At 41.9% G+C, this 22,512-nt stretch overlaps 1 protein-coding gene across 6 annotated transcripts in view; it reads right to left on the reverse strand.

Moving 5' to 3' along the window:
* PAX3 (paired box 3) overlaps positions 1 to 22,512 on the reverse strand; it is a 117,942-nt gene that overhangs the window by 22,218 nt on the left and 73,212 nt on the right. For 4 of the 6 annotated variants that reach the window (XM_069213463.1, XM_069213459.1, XM_069213462.1 and 1 more), the window contains 4 exons: positions 13,376 to 13,584; positions 8,315 to 8,480; positions 7,026 to 7,240; positions 3,471 to 3,551 (listed from right to left, as the gene is read on the reverse strand). In XM_069213463.1, the coding sequence (XP_069069564.1) occupies positions 3,471 to 3,551; positions 7,026 to 7,240; positions 8,315 to 8,480; positions 13,376 to 13,584 (671 nt within the window). The remainder of the gene's footprint in view (positions 1 to 3,470; positions 3,552 to 7,025; positions 7,241 to 8,314; positions 8,481 to 13,375; positions 13,585 to 22,512) is intronic. The other 2 variants (XM_069213461.1, XM_069213460.1) reach the window with 1 other exon arrangement.

Consider the following 22,512-nt stretch of genomic DNA (forward strand, 5'->3'; position numbering starts at 1 on the left):
CCATACATAGCAAGGCCAGGAGCTGTCCCTCGAACGCTCAGCCACTAATCTCTCCCCCACTGTGCTGCAGTGCTGCCCCTGGTCTGGCTTCACACAAAGCCTCCCCCTACAAGGCGCTGCAAGGCGCTGATGAACAAACCAGCCCTGACAGCCGAGCTGTCAATCACGGTGATGAGATCTGCAGACCAGAGCGCGCGCTCTGCGAGCACGAAGTGTAAAGCAAACAAGCACTTATCTGATGCGTTCCCACTTCCAAGACGGCTTAACTTTTGGCTCATGCTGCTGTGGAAGGAGTTTGTTTGCAATGATTGATGTTGCCGGCAACACACCGGTGTGCTCTGATTTTTTCTAGCGGAATCTGTGAAACTACGAGTTACCGAAGACCAAAGGACTATGGGACAGATTTATTGACGTCTACTTAGCGATGGGCACAGCATCGCCACCACTTTTCACCCGCGACATCAAAACTATAACGAATGTGCGGGTACCGACATCTTACTCAAGAGAAATTACCAACACACACTCATCACCAGTTTGGACATGTTATTGTATTAAGATCTTCACGTGCATAGAATTGGAACTGTATCATACGACTGAGTTTTTGTGTTCATATATTCCTTTTTTATTGAGATATTTCTGTATTTAATCTTGTATTTAATCTATGCTTTTTTTAACCTTTTCTTCACCTTTCTTTCTGATTTTTAATGTTATGTTATTATGATACTTGTATATTAAATTAAATGATAATATATTTATGTTTTCACTTTACAGTCTTACCACTACATTCTCGTGTGTTCATGTACAGATCATTGATTATTCCAGTGGCCCAACCCCTTTACATAAAATATCATATTCAATTAAAGTAATTCATTCATTCATTCATTAATGTCACAGTATACCTATCAGACAGACCCGTATCCATAAATGGCTAGAAGCAGTCATGGTGTCTAAACCACTGGATGTGGCATGTCACTAATTACTGCTGCCTCACTAAATAAAAAGGCACCTCTGTAAATACTAAATGGGTGAGATGGTGTACTCTTCTTTTTCATGGTGGGATTTTGTGTTTTTTAAAAGCCAGAGACTTGAAGCCTTTTAGTGTTATGACGAACACACCATACACCTTAGTGCAAAAGGTTAATGTAAGCTGTAGAGGAGTCATTATGAAGGCCATCAAGGATGTGCATCCTGAGACAAAGGGGAGGGCACATAACGAAGTAAAAAGGCAATTACTTCAAAGATTATGCCCTTCAGACCATTCATTACTATTCTCGGAACATGCTCATTGGGAGCAGCAGGAGTTTAGAAAATGTCTTCTGCGGAGTTAGTTTCAAAATGCCAGAATAAACTGTTTACTGTTGCCCACTGTAGTTGTAGAATGTAGGTTGTTTCCCTGAGTGTGATGCTCCAAGCAGATGGGTAAGCCCAAACATGTGTCCCACGCTCTCAAAGTCATAGGACTCAAGCTTCAGTCTTCTGATCAGGCTGAAATAGACCAAAGCCAGTCTGTGATTCCTTGTGTTCTCCTTCAGAGAGGACCAGGCCTAGAGTTAGAACTGAACTGTTCCATTTGGAGCAGCACCAAAACTGATTTGCATATGTCAGGTTCCTGTCTGAGGTGGCATGGCGGGGAAAAATATGATGGACTGGAATGTGACCCAGAGTAACTTCCAGTGGCTAGGATTAATTCAAACAGCACACTTATCCCATTTTTGTTTTTTTCTGAATGTCGTAGATAAGTCATTTTTATTGACAGGCAATGTGGTGTGATGCTATAGTGAGTACTCTGAAAAAGCTAAGCAGTATCACCTAAAGATGCTATAGGAGTCACATTCAAATTCAGCACAAGAGTATTATTACACCAGGAGCTTCCCAATTATGAAAAGAAGGCTATTATTGTCAGTTAGTTCTCTGGTTCTAAGTCAGTGATGGGCCAGCTCAACATGAACCTTCATAGAATGTTCAACTATCTCACATGCATTTCACCCTCTTTCAGCATCATCGCTGGGATGCAGTTGATGGTCTATGGTGGTGTTTCTACAAGTGAGACGCTACTGCCAAAGAACCTTATAATATGGTGAGAATGAAAATAAGGGAAACTATTCAATACAAGGTCAGAAGAAAAGATGCAGCTTTGTGGTAAGATCCTCTTTGTGACCTCCCAAAGTATTATGTAGCGTGCCTTGCTTGTTGGTTATTTGGTCTATTCCAAAATCTCTTTTTATAAATGTCTGAAACTTTCCACTGAGGTTGGACATGGTGTTTCCCATTTAGCTGTCAGTGTACAATGGCTAGTATCTTTAATAGCACTGTACACAGTGGCTGCCTTCCATGGAAGGTTGGGGGACTGCAATCTGCATTACCTAATGTCTGTTTTTGATGATAACCCGATATTTCTAAACAGCCCACACATGGAGCAAACATTTGCTGGCATAGGCAGTGTCACACTCTCGAGTACTGATGAAAAGTGAGTGAGTGGGTGAGTGAGTGCGTGAGAGACAGTGTTTAACTAGCTGTTCATGAAAAAGTACTTTATCCTTTCTTTGCCTCTGAAATAAAGATATTTATTTCACATATATTTTACATTTATTCTCATTTTTGATCGAATAATGCCTTGCAGTTGTTGTTTCATTCATGTTTCTTTGAACAAATCTATTCCAGCTTCCAGCACTCCCCTAAATGTACTTCTTAACTTTTATTTTTAAGAAGCATGTTCTTTGCTTACAGTATGTTTTACGGATAGTGCAAAGTATGTCATCATTAGGGACAAATACATTACTGTCATTGGCTACACGATACACATTCTTTGGCAGGTTCCCCCTTGGGATCCTGCTCCCTCATCTGAAATTGCGACTTAGGGCCATATGTACGAACACATTTTCCCATAGACACAGAATGGATAAAACCCCTTGGTACATCTGGCCCTTAGTCTCTTACTGACTCTCCCCATTTAAACCCCACAGTTTAACTCCGTATTAGACTGATATTTGAGGGATACTTTGTATTTTTGCTTGTATCGGCTTGAGTTCTCATCACAAGCATACCTGAATGTCCCACTGAGATCTGAGATATGTATTAAATAGCTATGTACAACTCTGTGGATCTAAAATGTGGGAGCTCGAAAGTTTGCATTAATTAAAAGTGAATGATAATCAAGAGGCAGATCGTTGAGCCACATAATACCAGAATTGAGTAAGATTTCCATATAGACCAACAAATATGCAAATGATCTCCCCTCATGTTTCGCATAATCAAAATATTTCTCCTGCATATTCATTGTACAGATCCTAAAAACAGACTTGGGTTCTACTAAGTTATTGGCAACCACAGTCTTGTATCCCATGGATTTGTTGTGCACACAAAGGGAAGGGAAGGGTAGCTTATGCAAATTGTAGACCCTACAAACCTCATCTCAATTGAAATTCTAGTGTGCTCTCATGTGCAGTTTAGCCAGACCAAAAAGCACTCACCTTTTGCGTGCAATATGTGGTATCGCCCAAACTGTCCCCGAGAGCAGATTGGAATTTCATAAGAGACAGGCACTGGAGGCCCTATCAATATACAAAACAGAAAGTTCTGGTTACAACACTTCACACTCGCATGTATGTCATATCGAATATATTTCATGCAAAATAGTTTGCTTCAAATACCTCTAAAAATACAGGAGCGCTTATGATGTACTATGTATATGAATATGTTGTGACTTCTAACAATAAACACCAGGTTCGTGTTTTTATTTCTGTCTGACACTGGTTTCTCGAATTCGAGTTAAAAAAAGACCTGGCAGCATTGCTATGATCACTTCCCCCTAGAGCAGGCACTTCAAAACGGTACAAATGTTTACCCCTTCCAGCCTCTGTTTCCTGCTATCCCGCATTCTTTCATTTCTCATTCGTCCTCAATTAATATCCTCAGTGATATCGCAATCTGTTTACAGGGCTTTCCTTACAGCCAGACATGCCTAACTAAATCGCTCTTGACGTGCAGGCGAACAAACAAAATATCAAATTTCTCTTGTTCCAATTACCGCCCCTCGGTGGAGCAGTGACTCTCTGCTTACTGCACAATACCAACAATAAGATGTCAGAAAAGACTCCAAAAATATTAGCAGCTAGTTCTTGTTAGCTTTTGCTTGCTTCGGGTTTAGGTGAAGTAAATGAAGCTGGGGCTCAGCAATAGAAAATCTGCCCTAGCATACACGGTGCCGGTAGTCAGGGTCATGGGCCTTCTGAAAAAAGCATGCAAAATGCGAAATTCTTGATTTGAGAACAAAAAGACTGAATGGCGCAATTCATAAAAAAAATACCAGAAGATTTTTGCTCCTGGAAATAGTACTTTGGAAACTTAGAAGAGCCGAACAAAAATGTCTTTCTGGGATGGAATTGGGGTGGAATGGCCTTGGAGGAGGGGCAGAGATGGAGATCCAGTAGGGTGTGCTGTGGGTGGCACTGACTGACGAGATGAGCAGTTGGTCTTTATCCACTGCCTTTTAGTTCATTTCAATGTGTATGAAAACAAATATTGCCTGCAGTGACAATTCTGTGCATACTGAAGAATAGTTGAAGGCAGCTAGGAAGACTGATCAAACTTGAACGAGTAACTTGTAGGGTGTCACTCTATGTTTGGGAACTCATGTCTGGTTACCTAAGCGATATTTAATGCACTGTCATTTCTTCATCAAATGTGCACTTGATGCACCGTTTGGAATGAATTGGACAGTTGTCAATAAAATAAGTGAAACACAGAACAATGTCTTAAGGTGAGTTTGTTACTCAACCTGGAATAAAACAAGCCTGAAGATACCAGACCAACTATTTCGCCTTTTCGAGTTCTGTTTCCTGTATAAGTTCACTCTCATTTCTAGAAAAAAAGATGCACCTCTTAAGCAGTGGTCCTCTTGGAATCATATAACTGTAATGAGAATGAATATTTATTCATTGCACAAGTGCTTTTAGCAAAATTCCTCCTACCGTTCTGCCAACGATAAGCAGAATGCCTGATGAGTAACTACTACAGTCCAAGTGGGCCCAACCATTAAATTGTTCAATAGGCTTTGGCATTGTGGGTGCTCCAGTTGGAAAATATACCTCTTCAAACTGGAATGCATTCAAGTTTCCAAGAAACCCGATGAGATTGTTCTGCAGGATCTTAGGGATTTCTTTCCTACTGGGATTTCTTTAAAAGCCATAAAGTTGCGCATCCCAAACTGGTGCGAGGGGCTTCTGTGGAACTTAATTACATTCGCTGTTAAGGGAAAAATACAGAAAATGGGTTTATGAACTTTCGCCTGAAGGCAGAAATGTTTATTCCATTGCCTCTGCGGCTCATTCTTTTCAACTCCACTGCCTTTGAACTTTGCAGCCTTCTGCCGAGTTATCACCGCGGTGCAGAGACCGGCCGGATGCAACCACAAGTTGAGGAGCCGGAAAGGAGCACAGATATGTGAGCTGTTATTTTGACCACCCTTTGTGCCATTAAAATCTCATTTTCTGCCTATTAGGATGCCCTCTCGCGGCTGTGGCACTGGTGATAGTCAGTGATTAGTGTGTAATTGGGTATAATTGTCTTTTCACTTTTCATTTGTGTCACTCAGAGCTTCCCTGTGTTTTCTTCCACACTAAAAAGGAGAGAGTGGGGTGCAGGAAAATGAAGCTGTTGGCACCACCCTCCCTCCCAGCTCTGCAGAGACAGCTGATTGTAATTATAGATTGCATCCAGAAAGTGACATGGCTTTGAATGTGGCGGACAGCTCGCCTCCCGCTCGCACCTGAGCTAGGCGCGCACTCGCAGGGACACAGCGCGGCGTACTTAGGACGCACTAATAATGTCAATTTCAGACAGATGCTGCCTGTAGGAAATTCAACCAACCTTTTGACACTCAATTATCTAGGCAATTTATTAACAAGATCTTGCAAGAAAAGCTCATACTCTGATGCAAATTAGAAAAACAATTATGCCATTCAATTATTTGCATATTCCCGAGCACTAATAGCTCTTTCAATTTATGCATTCCACTGGGCAAAATCTCTAACTCATCCCTCTCCCATGTAAAGACCTCATTTTACCTTTAAGAAATGCTTTAGATACATTATGTTATTTTTCGACAACCAAGTATGTAGAGCCATTAGACCCTAGGGGCATTGTGCAGTACAAAAAATGTGATTAGTCAGTCCAGTCAGTCAGTCACTCAAAGCTAATTGAGTTATGCGGTGTCAAGGGCAAACTTTTAGCTCCGTGTAGATTTCTAACACTCTCTCATCCGAGCTCTGGCAGCTTACAGCCTGAAAACCTGTACATGGAACCAGACTCTAGAATAAGCTCTAACGCCCAATCCCAACTACACGCAGTTTAGGAAACTTCGGAAAAACACATTATTCAATCTTGCCTATAATTTAATTCAACACAGAACATGGGTCGTGATCAAGCAATTTTGGACATGGTTTGCCACCCATACTTCTGGACTCTAACCGCTACTGCACTTCTTCACATGTCTATCAAGTGCTCTGAACCAAAAGAGACACATAGTGCTTTATAAAAGTTCATAATTAATAAATAACTTGATAAAAAGATCTAGAAATTAACTTAACTTCAAAGAATTAACAGATGCAAAAGGTTAAAGTGCACAGAGTGGTTTTAGCTGTCATAAAATATAAATAGGGTCAGATGCAATTGTAGACTGTTCTGCACTGAGCAGAGAAATACTTGTAATAAAAGCCTGGAAATAAAAAGTCTACATTTCAAATACACAACAAAGTTTTCGAAGTGAAATCTCAAAATTAACATTTTGGAAGAGTTGTCAAATATGAATATTTCTACTTTTATAAACACACAAAACAAAAGTGTATGAGCCATGGATTTCAATGTAGCCAGAGGGGGTGCAAAGGAAGCTGGCCAAGTGAGATCATGTGGCTTGCATAAAGGATGCATTATGGTTCACATTTGGCAAAGTGTGACCTTATTGCCTAAGGTAATGGACTACTTGCTACTGCTACACAGAAAAACTTGTGTCTATAAAAGAAACTGACCTGAGGTGAAAGGCCATTGCCAATGGCGGGGTTCATGGGATTTGAGGGCCCAGATGGAGGCACAAAACTGTCTGTGTAGCTCGAAAACCCGTGCCTGCTGCTGGGTAGGCAGTACGCAGAGCTGCTGTCTGGATTAGACGGGTGGCTGCTTTGGTGGACGTTGCTTGGAGGCAGAGGCTGCGGCCTGTGAACAGTGCTGCTTGGGTCGGACATTGCTGCAAAGGGAAGTACACACATTTTCAAAATGGTTTCTCCTATATATGGATGTCACAACATATACAACCAAGAAATCAAGGGAACATATTAGACAAGGCATAGTATGGCAAAGATGCTTGAGCCAGCCTGCTGTTCTTTGGAAATTTATTTTAAATCTTTTGGTCACATCAGTATGATTGGATCCCGTTGTGCTCAACAGACACTTCTCCAAACCTACATTCCATGAGTAGCAATCAATCAATAGTATGACTACTTCAAACTTTCATAGGGGGTCATTCCTACCCTGGCGGTCCGAGACCGCCAGGGTAGGGGACGGAGGAAGCACCGCCAACAGGCTGGCGGTGCTTCTGGGGCTATTCTGACCGCAGCGGTAAAGCCGCGGTCAGAAAAGGGAAGCCGGCGGTTTCCCGCCGGTTTCCCGCTGCCCCTGTGAATCCTCCACGGTGGCGCTGCAAGCAGCGCCGCCATGGGGATTCCGACCCCCTTCCCACCAGCCTGATTCTGGCGGTTTTCACCGCCAGAACCAGGCTGGCGGGAACGGGTGTTGTGGGGCCCCTGGGGGCCCTTGCAGTGCCCATGCCACTGGCATGGGCACTGCAGGGGCCCCCTAACAGGGCCCCACATTGATTTTCAGTGTCTGCTTGGCAGACACTGAAAATCGCGACGGGTGCAACTGCACCCGTCGCACACCAGCAACTCCGCCGGCTCCATTCGGAGCCGGCATCCTCGTTGCTGGTGCTTTCCCGCTGGACGGGCGGGCGGCCTTTTGGCAGTCACCCGCCAGCCCAGCGGGAAAGTCAGAATGACCGCCGCTGTCTTTTGACCGCGGTACGGTCTTCTGGCGGTTCCCGCTTGGCAGGCGGCGACCGTCGCCCGCCAAAGTAGGAATGAGGGCCATAGTGTTTAACCACACAACAACCTGCACTGCTTTTCAGCAAATGGAGATGTATTTAGAGGATACGTGCAACAGTCGATCTAAAGTGATACTCTAGTTTATTGTTGTTGGACAATTTGTGCCCATTGACACAATCCTACACTCTGCTGAAATGATCAATTTCGGTCTTATGGCATACCTTGCGGGATGGACGTTGGCTGGTATGAGGTCTCCGTTAGCTGGTATGTTGGCAGAGCTGGCATTGCAGAGGGTGGGAATCCTCCAGGGATAAGGTGGTTGAAAGCCATCAGTTGATTGGCCCCTGCTTGTTTCCTCCATCGGGCACGGCGGTTGCTAAACCACACCTAAACAATTGAAACAAAAAGACTTTATTATGAAATGTCGCCTGAGCTCATATTGCACCATACATCTTTGAGGAAAAAATTGAACACTGAAATGAAATTTTTTTTACTTTCTTTCATGAGTTATGTGACTGACTGAAGTTTCACTACAAAATTGCTAAGATGTTTGCATGGCTGCACTGATGGACTAAATGCATTAAAAAAAAAACCTATACATGAAAAGTCATGAAAGAATACTTGCAACATGCACCAGGCCCTGGTCATTTTCTGAATGAATTAGGATCACTGCGGATCTTGTGGGGAAAGCCTTGGCCCCGAATAGATTTAAATACTTGGTATGTTTTAGAAAGAAAAATGTGATTGTGATTTATGGTGAAAATATAAGTAATATTAATGTGATATATTCTTCTAGTGTACATATTTGAGGTCAAATTAGAGGTTCTCCCTTTTCCTTTGAGCTACGTAGACCTTCGTTGCCTTACACTCTACCTCGATTTGGAGACTTGCTATGTGCTGCAGTATAGATGATAGTTGAAACTGATGGCATCCCTGGCCTCTTTGAACAGTGCTCCATACAAAACCATGTAAAGGAAACAATGACTTACACAATAAAAGAATGTAAAAGATAAAACCAAAATACAAAGCCGTGCACCTTCCTGTGTTGCTTACCCCAGAGGGTCCTCTCATTTGATCGGATTCACTATTCCTGCTGCAGTTTATTAATCGCTGACTAAAATCAGCAGCATGCTACATGATTTGCGGAGTAGTAAGTGAACATACTCTCATGATTATACCATGAATACAGTATTTTGGGGAATATTCTCTACTTCAAATCAAACAGGCGAACATTCAACAGCTTTGCTGACAAGCCCAAGATAAGCGCCCGCTGTAAGAGTAGAATTCTTTCAAAAAAATACCTAAAAGGTCCTCTTTTCAAACCTGCTCTGGTATTTTAATCAATGATTGACTTGGATATGTTGTTCCATGCTGGGTTAAGTGGAAGATCCGTGTGTTAGATGTTCGAGGGAATTTGTGAGGCAGTAGATCATAGCGCTGGGGTGAGACATGATGGGTCCCCGAGGAGCTGAGGAAGCCGTAAGGAATGTGAGCGAGTCACAGGGTTAAAGCCACATTAAGACAGCTGCTGTGTGTGGGGGGTGACTTCTGTCTTTTGGCTAAAGCTCGAGTCGCCGACTTGGGAAAAGCACAAACAGCGTTTAAAGGATTTGGTACCATTAACAACAGGAAAGCGAAGGCCCTTTGAAAGTCGTGTTTTTGTAGAGCTAAAGGCAAGTCACCCCAAACATCAACCTGCCGTAGATGGTTTGATCTGTCATGGTGCGTCACCGGGCGTGCTCGAGGCGCTGCTCTGTCACACTGCTCTGCCGAGGCAGTAATCAGAAGTGAAGGGAACAGCTGTGCAACTGCAATAAATAATTTCATTAATGGGGTGATGCTTGGAAAAATGACGGGACTTTTAAGTGGAAATAGCCCATCATGTTCAAAACTGATGTTTATTGCCCCCCTCCCTGTGCTCCCACACCAAAAAGCTGAACCTAGAACCAGAATTTATGGTTTGGTTGGGGGGGCATGAATTATTGCCTACAGTTGTTTGCCTCTTTTCAGCATCTGCAGTAGACATTATGTATGAATTTGGTGCAAGATCCATTGGAAAATCATATCTAACTGATAAGTGGGAAACACCGGTTTAAACCTAAATATAATATTTATTCCCCGAGTTGTGTTACATGTTTTTGAAGTTCTGTGAGGGAGGAAAAAACAACCTCCTAAAGAGACATGCAAGGCAAATTATGTCAACATGTCCACTGTTCCTGTTCTAATGGCATGCTCCCATCTTTCTTAGGGCAAACGATTGTTGTTATATGTACCTGTTGTGGAATTTCTCCAATGCTTTTTGTCCTACGGAACATCCGCAGGAAAGTGAAGAATTTTGTACTGTTGTCCCAGGGAATAAATATTAGGCAATAGGCTACCCTGGAAAGTATACCATATCTAATGTATGCACAGATGCACAGAATGTAATTTGCTATTCATTGCTAGGTCTGGGCGATTAAATCTATATGATGCCAGAATAATTTGCATAATTAAGAACTGTGTAATTGTGCATTTTAGGAATGTCACCTTACCCTTGTTGCACAAAATTACCAAAATACCACCATTTCACCACTTCACCTAATTATAAGCCATAGACAGTAAAAATGTACAGCAGAATGCAGCATTCAAGTAAAAAAATTACTGATAATGCACCCAAACAACAGAATGCGAGCAGCTTTTGTTCATGGAACTCTGTTTATAAGCATCTTTATTTCAAAAATTGATGTGTGGATGCATTTAATACTAAAATATAGTGTGAAATGATGGATTTACTTTTCATGTAATTGCTCATAATTTTGCATAATTTGCTGAAATTTCGTATGATACACGAAAGCAAATTACGTGACTGTTGTACACTACTATTTATTACGTTGCTGAGTGTGAGGAGGGGCTATGAATCATGAGGACCCTCACCTCCTCCAAAAAAGGGAATAAATGGAATATTATATCCTGCCCATCTGCATATATGGTTTATGCCAAGGCATTTTCCATGTATATTCCTTTCATAAAAGGTATTTAACCAAAACCAAGATGAAAGGGTAAAAACGTATGCAGCAATATGACTATTAGAAAAATTGTTTCCCTGGGAAAAGTAATTGGCATATGCATGTTAAGAGGAAAAAGAATTGTTTTCATGTTGTCATTTTTCATACTGTGGTAATAAACTCAAATTTGACCTTTACACCCTAGTAATAAATGGGTGGATGTGGGTTTATTAGAACAATTGCTCTAAATGATGTGTTATTGGTCAACATTTCTTTGCACTGCCATGGCCCTAAGCACTGTCGGAGTGGAGAAGTAGTGTGGCATTAGGCATGGAAAGTGACGTGCGCCACAAAGGATGGGTGGTCCCTTTCAGAAGATGAAAGGGAAGCAAAGTGGGACGTAAGGGTGATGATCGTTCTGTGGGAAATTCAAAGTTTTCAATAAAATGAACAGAAGTGAAAGAGAGACACAGGCAGAGAGCTTGAAAATATAAACAAAACAATCACTAAAAAAAAGCTTTATAGCAAATAATGATGGTTTTTATACAGCATTTGTTGTGACATTTTCCACTGGACTGCAAGTGAAAAGCCTTACAATTCTCCAGTTTAATTGTGCTCATTTTATTGCCCTCATAATTCTGAAAGGCTGAGTCAGACCTACCAGGACTTCAGAGTGTCATCTGCACACAAATCGTAGCAGTGGCAACTTAACTCGCAGAACTATTTTTACCAGGTATGTAAGTGTTCCCATTTGCAGAAGTTAGGCTCTTTTTAATAATCTATCATTTGGGCTGCTTTAAACATCCTTTCAACAGCAGTTGACCCAGCGAGCCCTGGTTGATTCAGGGCTCCAGGGCCATCAAATTTGGTGATAGGGATATCTGTGAAGCACTGCAAGACGCATGAACACTGACAAAGGACAGGGGAGTTGACAGGTCAGTGACAGAGCTTGGCACACAAGAGGGATGGGGATTATTTTTCTTGCTTCATATCTCTCTTAGGGTTTGGGGAACTGTTGTTGGCTTTGCCAGACTGAAGATTCAAGGTGATGTAGCACAAACAGGGCATGAATGGATCATTGTTGACTACAGGGACTGCAATCATGAATAATAACGCTGGCTGAAAGTAGCCAGAAACCTCAAGTGCTAGTGGGAGTTTACAAGACATTGCTCCTTTCAATGGCCAGCTGATTCCAGCCCAGGTTGGAAGCTGCTGAAAGTTAAGTCCCTAAGCAAACAGCTTAGATGTCCAACTAAAAGTCGCTGATTATCTCAGTCGCACTCTGCTAAAATCCCATCTGTTGGCCACCTCAGCAGGGAGAGATCAAGGAATGAATTCTACCGACTTTGCACTACTGAATCACAGTGCTGGTCTCTCACAATTTGTAGCAAGCTTTCATACACAGATGGTTTCACGAGGAAACGTTTGCATTGCTGCAGCTCAATTTAGACTTAATTAGCAACTGTGTTGTGGCTTTCCGTTTTCTAGGCTGCAAGGTTCATACCCATCACAACCTCCAAAGAAACTATAGATGTGAAAAATGGTGAACGTAATAGAGGAAGCACAGCGAAGCCTAAAGCCTTTCCACATTCAAGAAACCTGTTCCCATTGATATTATTGCGGGGTTCAAGCTGTACGACAAATTTGCCAAAATGTACTTAGTTTTGGAGATTTATGTAAGCCATGCACTGGAATAGGCAACTTTTTGTCTGTGCAGGTACTGTTAAACTCCTTTCAGAGTATCTGTTCACTCCTCTGCGATACACCTTTTCCAATGTTTGCAAAAATCTTGTACCAACAGTGGAGGGCACCTCTCTTCACATTTATGCCTCATGCTGATGACATATATCAATGTGAAATAAGGCCTTACAGGATAACGATTTGATGGCTGTATATATTTACTTAGCCCCTGGTCAAGGGACTAAGGGCCAGATGTAGCAAAGGGTTTTTCCCATTCTGTGTCAATGGGAAAAAGTGTTCGTACGTATGGCCCTAAGTAACAGGACTCCTACTAGCCAAAAGATAGATGCTTATCTACATTTGTTCCATTCTAAAGTATACCAGAAGCAATCATGCTAATGACAAAGGTTAGAATCTTGTGGATTTGTAGCCGAGAAGCCTGGTATTGGCAGGGTTGGTTGTATGCTAGTGTCCCGAGTAATCATTATAAAGATCCTGAATATCATGAAAATATATCTCAACTCCAACTTTAATCAATGTTATCTGGCATTCTAGGCCTACAGTCTGGTTCAGATCCAGCTACTGCCACAGAGTTGTATCTGCTAGGTTGGTTCCTACCTGAACACGAGCCTCGGTCAGCTTCGCTCTTTGCGCAAGTTCCTCCCGTGTGTAGATATCTGGGTAGTGTGTCCTCTCGAAAGCCCGCTCCAGCTCTTCCAGCTGCTCTGCTGTGAACGTAGTCCGGCTTCGACGCTGCTTTCTCTTCAACGGTAAGTCAGGTTCAGAGTCAATGTCGGAGCCTTCATCAGACTGCGGAGCTGACGGTGCTAAAAGAAATTCAAGAGCTTGAGTAGGATCTTGCAAATTAGCTTTTTCAACATTGTTGTGTTCTCCACACAGATAAGCTGTTAAGGAAAGCATTGCTCCCTCTTCAAGTAAGCAGGCCCGAGCCAGCCTCGTTTTCATGTAAATAGCCCATTGTCAGCTCTGACCTTCGCATAAGCAGGGGATGGCAGCGCTTTGGGTGCCACTTCTCTGATACCGCTCTCTTGCAAATGAGGTGACAAGGTCAAGCACTGCTCTACCCACGAGGGAGCTCCTGATTAATTATGAGTGTAATAACTACCAGGACATTCAAAGGCACTACTGCACATGTGCAAACATATGCATGCACGTGCAACCATGCACAAGCTCAGACCACGCTCTTCGCCGTCTGCTTCATTAGTGAGGTGCGGGTGAAACCCCGACACACAGTTCAACCCTGAGGCAAAATCTCATAATCTCCTGTACTCATGCAATAACGGGGCTAACTTTAGAAAACGTCCATGGCAACTTAACACAAAAACCTAACAGATGCAATCTATTGAAATATATGAACTGTCTAGAAGATCCTATAAGATTTGCGTTAATTTTGTGTTTACAGTATGCTTCATAAGTAGACTATACACATTTCCTTATATCAAATGTTATGTTAAAATATGGTCAAATTATGATATAGGGTTTTGGTTTCTTTCTAGTTATGAGCACTGTGAAAACATTGTAATGGTATACACTCAATAATGCATATCTTGCTGCCATTTTGCCCCTAATGGTAGTGCCATATATAAAAAGCACTTTTCACTGAACCAATCTAAAATGCATGTTTGGATAGGAACACCAACAAAGAAGTACAAGATATAAAATAATGAAACCTTGGGGTGGGCCAGTCTCATTCAGGTGATATCTAGAAAATCATTAACAAGTCAAGATTTATAGAGTGTGCGGTTACTACAAGAGTGATAGTGCCATAACATATGCACATTAACAGTGGGCAATAGAAAAAGACCCAATGAGAATACGTGCTGGACAGATTCAGAGAAGACATTGCTAAAAAAAATCACCAAGAAAAACATCTTCCGGCTCAAGTTTTCAAATGCAGGAAACATAAAACAGAAAAAAACATTAACATTTAAAAAAAGAAAAAGTTAAAAAAGAAAAAAAAAAGGAGAAGATACTTCTGCTTTAGCATGTGCATCGAAGTCTTCTCGTTTATTTTTTATTTTATTTTTTCTGCAATGTTCGTGTTGACGTTCAAACGTGCTTAACACAAACAAATAATCATTTTGCAAGCAGCTTGGCTTGATGGGAAGTGACTGAGGGAATATGGCACCTGTGGACGAAGCACCGAGTGTCAAGCTTGAACTTTGTGAGTATGGTCGAGTTCTGCATTTCTGTGTAAAAAAAAGACTCCTGCAGAATGTTCTCCCCTGAAAAGTGTGCATGTTCTGCTGAAAAAGTATAAGGCCCACTGACTTTACAGGGCAATCAAAAACGAACATTTATTTATGGATGGGAGCAGAAATAGTTGCATTTTTTACTTTAAATGCTTCAGATTTCACTGTTTTACAGAAGAGTCCTGCATTTTTCAAAGGATGCATCATCTCAGATTTGCAACCATTTATTAAAAGAATGATACAAAGAGTTCTTAATATTCCTGCGATATACCCATATAGTAATGATAATAATAATAATCATCTTCATAATAATAATAATGCTTTGCATACAATGGGCACCATTTTCCACCAGAGCCAGTGCTTCTAGAAGGCCAGTTAGGGCTGAAGCTTTAGGCTGTCACCACTTGAATGCGGTTTGTGGATGGGGAGGCCCCTGTGGCAAAGCTGCACTTTGCCTGAGTACCACACATCCTTGGGCATTTCCTATCTTTCATGCTAACCACAGTTGATGGCTGAAACAAGTATGGCACAATGACACGCTAAGGTCATCTTTGCTTTTCCAGAAATCATTTGACAAGTAATTTCTATGTTTTTTTATAACTTTGGGCTGAAAACTTTTGGTAGTTTCCTGGGTGTATTCTAGTGAAATATGTTCAAATGGTTCTAGGATTACCTATAAACCACGTTTTGTTTCTGGAATACCACCACAATTCTGCTGAAAGTAGCTGTCTTCCAAGAGTGGGCATTTTATTTAATTCATACCCACCCAGAATTGTTAAAGCTTATGCTGCCGAGCATCTATACACTGTCCTTGGAGTGTGTTGAGGGTGAACTTTCCTTTGTATATTTGTGCTTTCATGTATTCCTCACAGACACCTTACTGGGGGCATATGTTCATCGAATCACAGTAGCAGGTAGCAGAGGTAATTCACTTGAGATGGCAAGGTCCTACATAATAGAACTTTTCCTTTGTACACTTTAATAAACTAGTTGTATGTGTTATTTTTATGCAGGTACCGCATGTGTTTGTATGGAGAGTTTCCTCTTTGAAAAGCTCCGTATTTGATTTTTGGGGTACTCATTTGTTCATTGACATTATCCACAAACTCAACTAATCGTTAAAACTTTGCCGAGAAGGGTTGTCTTCAAGGATGAATATGCACCTTATGTTTCAACGGCAGATTTGTTTTATAGAACCAACTATGTGACATGTGAAAAAAGTTGTGTGATATAGTTTAAACACACAAGGCCATACGACATCCTACCCGAGCATATGAATGTTTCATGTTACAAGTGACGGACAGAAACATCTATAACATGATTATAGATGGGAAACATAAATCCATTTGAACAAGATATTCCATAATATTAACTTGATTTCTACATAGCAATTTGTATCACAATTTTTTCATTTCTAAGCACTGTAAAGAACAAGTGTTACTGTTACTCAGTTAAACAATTTCTAATTTACCAACCTCGGAAAGTTGGATTGCCAGAATATGTACTCACTACTTGCAGATTACAGCAGATATGAGCTGCAAGTGTTTTACTCATGTAGCCATCTTGTCAGCATATGTTAAACGTCTACAGTAGCTTTCTTCAGAAGACCCCTCCCTTATACTTATGTGGCAAAGTCGTAAATGTGAAAGAGGTTTTTTAAAAGTAACAACTACAAGCCAACGAAAGGCAAATTCACAGCGCAGGCCGAAAAAACACAAGACTTTAGGGTTCCTGTTCAGAGCATGACCAGTTCCTGAGAACAAGATACTCTAGTACTGCATTAGTTGCATGGTTTGGTGCGTTGGTATTTGTGGGAGATCTCTGGATCAGGTAAGAGATCACTGCAGAAGATCTTTTTGATTAGTGTGGAAAGCTAGTGATCAATCTGAGTTCTTTGACGGACGTGTGTCACTGGGATTTAATTATATGGATCACGTGTGGGAATACAGTTATGGTTTACTGACTGTTTTTGACACTGACTTTATGCAGGCAAAAGAACGTGAACGCTTTGCAAATTTACAAATGAATAAACAATTACTCTGAAACCCACCCTAGATTGAAACTATCAATCTCAAATGTAAACATTAGGTCAGTTTCAAAGGGAGATTTTATCATTGTAATCTTTACTCATCCTAACTAAATTTATATGTGTGAAAATGGTGATTTGGAATACCGCCTGTTCCACCTTTTCCAAGAAGTTAGGAATGTTCTTTAGAAAAGGCTATTGTAAGGAGCATATCCTTGTGACCAATAATTAGAACTGGGGGGACAAAAAAGAGGCACCACTGACCAAAGCGATTAAACACACAACAGCAATCATAACCCCTGCAGGATTACAAATTCCTTTGGCCGCAAATCTACGAGGGTGAACACGCTGCGAGCAGTATCCCATCAGAGGACTTGCCAAGAAGGTTATTAATGGGGTGAGGTAGTTACAGAACTAGAAGCCAACTCTTTGTCCCCTAACCCCTCATGACCTCTTCTATGGCCTCAGGAAATATTTGATCCCAGCTAACATTATTCCGCATGGGATCACTGCTCAATTTCAGAGGGATTTGGTCTCGTGGAATTCTAAAATTACCACTGTCCGAGAAAGGCACATAAGTAGACAAGTGCAGGCTAAAAATGAGAAACAGTGGAGCCTTTCACATGGCAGCCATCTTATATGCTGCTGTATTGTCTTCCCACTCCAGGAAACATCTCTTCGGAATAATTAAGCTACCCAAAACAGCGAGGGCAGACATTTCAGGACTATATTTAGTAGTAAGATAAATTCAATGCTCAATTATAGAGACAGATCAAGGGATCCCCCTCGTGCAGCAAAACTATTTTGAGCCCAGTTCACAGATGTTGAATTAATCTTTCCACTTTAGTCCTCGAAACCCTTATTCCAAGCACCAGGCGAATCCCGATTCGATCACAAACGGTGGTTTGTGGCCAAACTGGGCTTATGATTTACATGCAATTATGGTCTAGACCTGATGTTTATCCCCACACGAGTTTCTTCATTGAAACTAGTGGGGAATAAAATACAATTTTCTTAGTTTTGCGGCTGGAAAAGTGGGAAAATATACAGTATTACTGCACTAGCCCACATTGCGACTCACTAACGAGTAGTGATGTGTCCCTGTGGCTTATGGCCACGCCATTTCACCGGGGCACTTAAAATAAGGCCCTCGGTGTTTTTCTTCTGGGACGATTGTTGAAAGCACGAAAAGCCATTTATTTGAAAGTCATTTAAATCCATCGTGAGCTAATACAAAGCCAGGATAGCTTTCGTTTTACCAGTACTTTAAATTATATGTTGTATTCTGACGTCGACGCCGTTGTTTCATACTGTCTAGTTTATCCGTTGGCAATGTTTTGGAGCACCTGCCCCTCTCCTCTCGACAAAAATTCCACATGCTCCCAGACTGCATCGTTCAGCAAAGATGGCGCAACAGGGCGGCAAGCTGCTTCTTGACCCCAGGTAGCAGTCGATGACGCTGCCGACCTCAACCATGTTTACTCGGGTGCAGGCCGGGAGGAGGTTAGCAATGCTGATATACTCCCTCGCAGGCCCGGAGTAAATGACAAATGACACTTTCCTTTTGTGATCTTTGGGATTTTTGTTGACTTATTTGGCGGCTTTGTTGGGCCCCGAGAAATGGCCTGTGGCTGAGGCCCCATTCGAGCAATTTCCACGCTCCATCTGTGGTATCCGTCAACGGGGCCTTTCCCTGCATTCAGGGCTCTGACACCTGCCTGGCAGGGTGCAGAGACACAAAGAGGGTCGGAGTGGAAAAGAAGGGGGCGCAGGGGGCTGCTTTTATGAAGTGGATGGGGCTCGAAATAGAGGCACAGTAGGGGTCTCGCCGAGCCCCGAGCTCATAGCATCTGCAGGATTTCCCTTTAGGTTTATTTGCAATTTAGCCGAAGGACGGCAAGTTGTGATTTTTTTAAGGAAGTTTCAAATAACTTTTAATCTAAAAACTCACCAGCCAGTTTACTATATAGTTCCGTTTCGGAGAATTTTAGGCATGAGTTGTGATAGTGTTTTTTTTAGTCATCTTCCAAAATGCTTGCAGGAGCTAAGTTGTTTTGCTAAATAATAAATACGGTAAGTTAGAGCTCGCATGCATATGTTAAAAATGGATATGTAGATTCGTTTTCCCCCTGTTTCAATTTCCATTTTGTGATAACGAATGTTTACTCCTCCAAGCGGCTGGGTGCTAAGAACCCCTTCAGGTTGAGCCACTTTTGTGCCAACGGGGTTCCTCTTCTGCCTGAAGCCATGCACAGGCCTTCACCCCGGAACCACGGTTCCACAGCATGAAGTCTCTAAGGAGAAAAAGCCCCTGCCAGGGCCATGCTAATCAAAATGGCACTCGACACCTCCCTAACTCCCCACAGGCCCAAACCCATGAGCAGAGAGTGTGCGTGTGGGGTGGAGAAGGGCGGTTGGGGGGGCAGCCACGGGAGAACTATTCTCCTCGGGCAAGAAGCTATGTACACTGCTTGGTATTTACAAGATTAGTGGTTACCGAGTGACACATAATGGAGACAAAATACTAAATGCAAAGGCCCAAAGTTTCTCTGCCCAGGTTTCCTAGTTTTGTTTTCACCTCAAGCTATTTCTCCTATCATTCCTCACTTCCTGGCCCTGAATCTCTTTTTAGAGGTTCTTTTTCATTGAAACGTTCTCTCTTTGTCACTGTTTTAGTATCTTTCTTTCCCTTCTTGTCTTTTCCTCTTCTCCCCCTTCTTATTTGCACTGAAGCAAAGACTGATGATGGAAAGTTAGTCCCAGGTCCAAAAACATTAGTGCTTGTGCCCACCACCTGCAACCATGGGTACAAATTAAGCACTGCGGAATAGGAAGCCAGGAGTGACAAAGTGAAACACATAACTGAGAAAACCAAATCAATCCAAACAGATATTTTTCAATGTATTTCGAGTTTTTATGTTTAGTGGTTATTAGATCAAAGAGTGGCTTTGCCTAACAGATAATGGTTGTTGTTAATAAGAACTAAAGTTTCTAATCTCCCCAGGAAGGGAAGCCTTCCTTCTCAAATGGGAAGTTCCTCCTAGTACATATTTTGGGGATTTACTTGCCCCCAATCCAAAATACCTGAATCACTCATTCATTTGATTTTTTCCAACCTGAATTTACCACATTTCGTGTGGAGCACTCATGCCAATGTATCTCTATAAAGTAATAAAGTAACTTTCGATCTTTGGCCTGATTCTCAAAAGTAAACTTAGACCTTTGGTCTAAATTTAGACCAAAAGTCTAAGTTTATGACTTTGGGAGTACACAAAGGGCATTTACGAGTACTATCCTTATGTCCACACTCAGGGCAGATCACCAAAAACGTCTAAGTTTACCTTTGTGAATCGGGTCATTTGAGATCTACAGAACTGTTGTAAACTTCAGTTTGGGAAATTTTGAAAATCTTCACAACATTTTTCAGAGAAAAACTTTGTAATGTTGCACACCCCTAAAAAGAATGGACTTGTTTATTACTTGCTGTTTGCTGGACTGTATTGTGATTTGGTCCAGAGCGAAAGATGAAGCCCAATAATTACCAGTTTGTAATACTTTCAAATTTAGATAATCATGGGCTGCGAAGTTTGTAAAATGTTGAAAATGCTCTGTTACCCTGGATGTGATCAGTCTCCATTTTGCTCAAGTCTAGTCTATAAATCTCATAAAAAGGGTAGCTCAGTGCGGCACTACATGTCATCAGAGGATAGTGACAGACTTCAATATCGTAAAATCTCTCCTCACTGACAATAATTCAACTTGGAATTATTTCAGGACCTGGTTTAGAGTTTGGCAGATGGGGTTATTCTATCACAGATGTGACGAATATCCTGTCTACTGTATTATAATTCGATTATATCTTATAGAAATTATAATGCGGTGGAGGGGATATCTGTCACGTTGTGATGGAGTAAGCTAGTCGCCAAATTCTAAATCAGACCCTCAGTAATACTTGCTATTTACTGCATTGTGATACTACAAGCACTACATAAAAAATGTAATAATATTATTGTTACTATTAATACTTTTATGAACATCCGTATATATTCAGTGGCAAGCTGAGTTAGTGAACGTAACACTTGGGGCTGACAGTTGCTGTCATTTGAATATTGTGTTTTGCAATTCGGGCAAATCCCTCTCATTCTCGCATCTTGCTGAAGTCAGTACATTCTGTGCATTTTAGATAATATACAGCTCCTAGCACTGACAAAACAGTGGTATGAAGCTCTAGGTTTATAAGTATCCAGAAAACTGTTTTTTTTTTGGGGGTGGGGGGGGCGATCTTGATTTTTGTTACAGTGCATTATTCTGTGTTACATTAAGATGCATTACACTGTGTCATGTGATCCTAAGGTGTGAAACATTATGTTGTACTGTTATGTTGTTATTTTATGTTACCTAACGTTAGGTTAAGTTTTACATAGCGCTACTCAAAGCTATAGCGCTGGACCTGGTTATTACTTCATGACTTCCATACCATACTACCGAAGACATTTAGGCTTAAGAACTTATTTTCAGGCGAGCAAGCGAAAGCAGTTTTTAATATGTTTGCTAACCTAAAAGCAGGAACATTAGTGGAACGAGAACTAGGTTTTACAAATGGTTAGTTTACTACAAGGCAAATAACTTTCTCACTTGTTACATGCTATGTAAACTGTGACATAAAGTTGCTCCTTCGCTGAAGTGCGGTTACCTATGCACAATGCTCTGAAAGCGGTTGCTTTCGGAGCAGAAAATACTGTTTCAACGGAATCCTCCAGCACGGAGAGCTTCCGGGGGCACGAGCTCCCGGAACCAGGAAGAGAGCCGGGGATGGCTTCTGTTTCCAGGAGTCAGGAGAGAGCCTATTATGAAGCATATGCGCCCCATTCCTCCGCCTATCGGGGGCTGCCCATCCTGTCCGCTGGGAGCTGTTAATGAACTGGGTAATTGAGACGCTGACATGTGTTCCCAAAACAAAACAATAGCAAGAAGAGACAAACGAACACTTTATTTGCCAATCAGGGGAGGTTGGTCTTTTCAGGGCGCCGCGGCTAAGTAACTGGCTGCATACATAAAACAGTACATCGAGGGCCGGCAGATGCAGGGACAATAATGCCGAACTGACAGCTTACGGCCCATCTGTGCCCAACATTTTGTTAAGGAAATTACTTGACTCTCCAAGCGGAGAACTCGTACAGCTGCCCCCAGCGCTGCCTGCGCGAGATAAATCACGGGCTAAACGGTTCCATGCTTAAAATGACAATGCATATTAACAGTCGGAGGGGGACATTTTGTCAGCACAGCTTGACACAGTTATTAATGACAAAAAAATGAGGCGGCGCGCTGCTCCTGTCGCGGCCGCGAGCGAAGCGGGAAATGTAGTGCAGTAGGAACGATATCAAGGGTGTGTGTAGCTATAAACAGTGCAGCAAGTGCAGTGGTACCGGAGCCCAGTGGTCTGAGGGGTCGCTGCACCACAATTGTAGCAGTTTCTTATGCTTTGAAAGCAGAGTATTGGGGGGGGGGCGGGGCTT

The sequence above is a fragment of the Pleurodeles waltl genome, chromosome 11 (genome assembly GCF_031143425.1).
Source record: "Pleurodeles waltl isolate 20211129_DDA chromosome 11, aPleWal1.hap1.20221129, whole genome shotgun sequence".
In the NCBI taxonomy this organism is placed as follows: Eukaryota; Metazoa; Chordata; class Amphibia; order Caudata; family Salamandridae; genus Pleurodeles; species Pleurodeles waltl.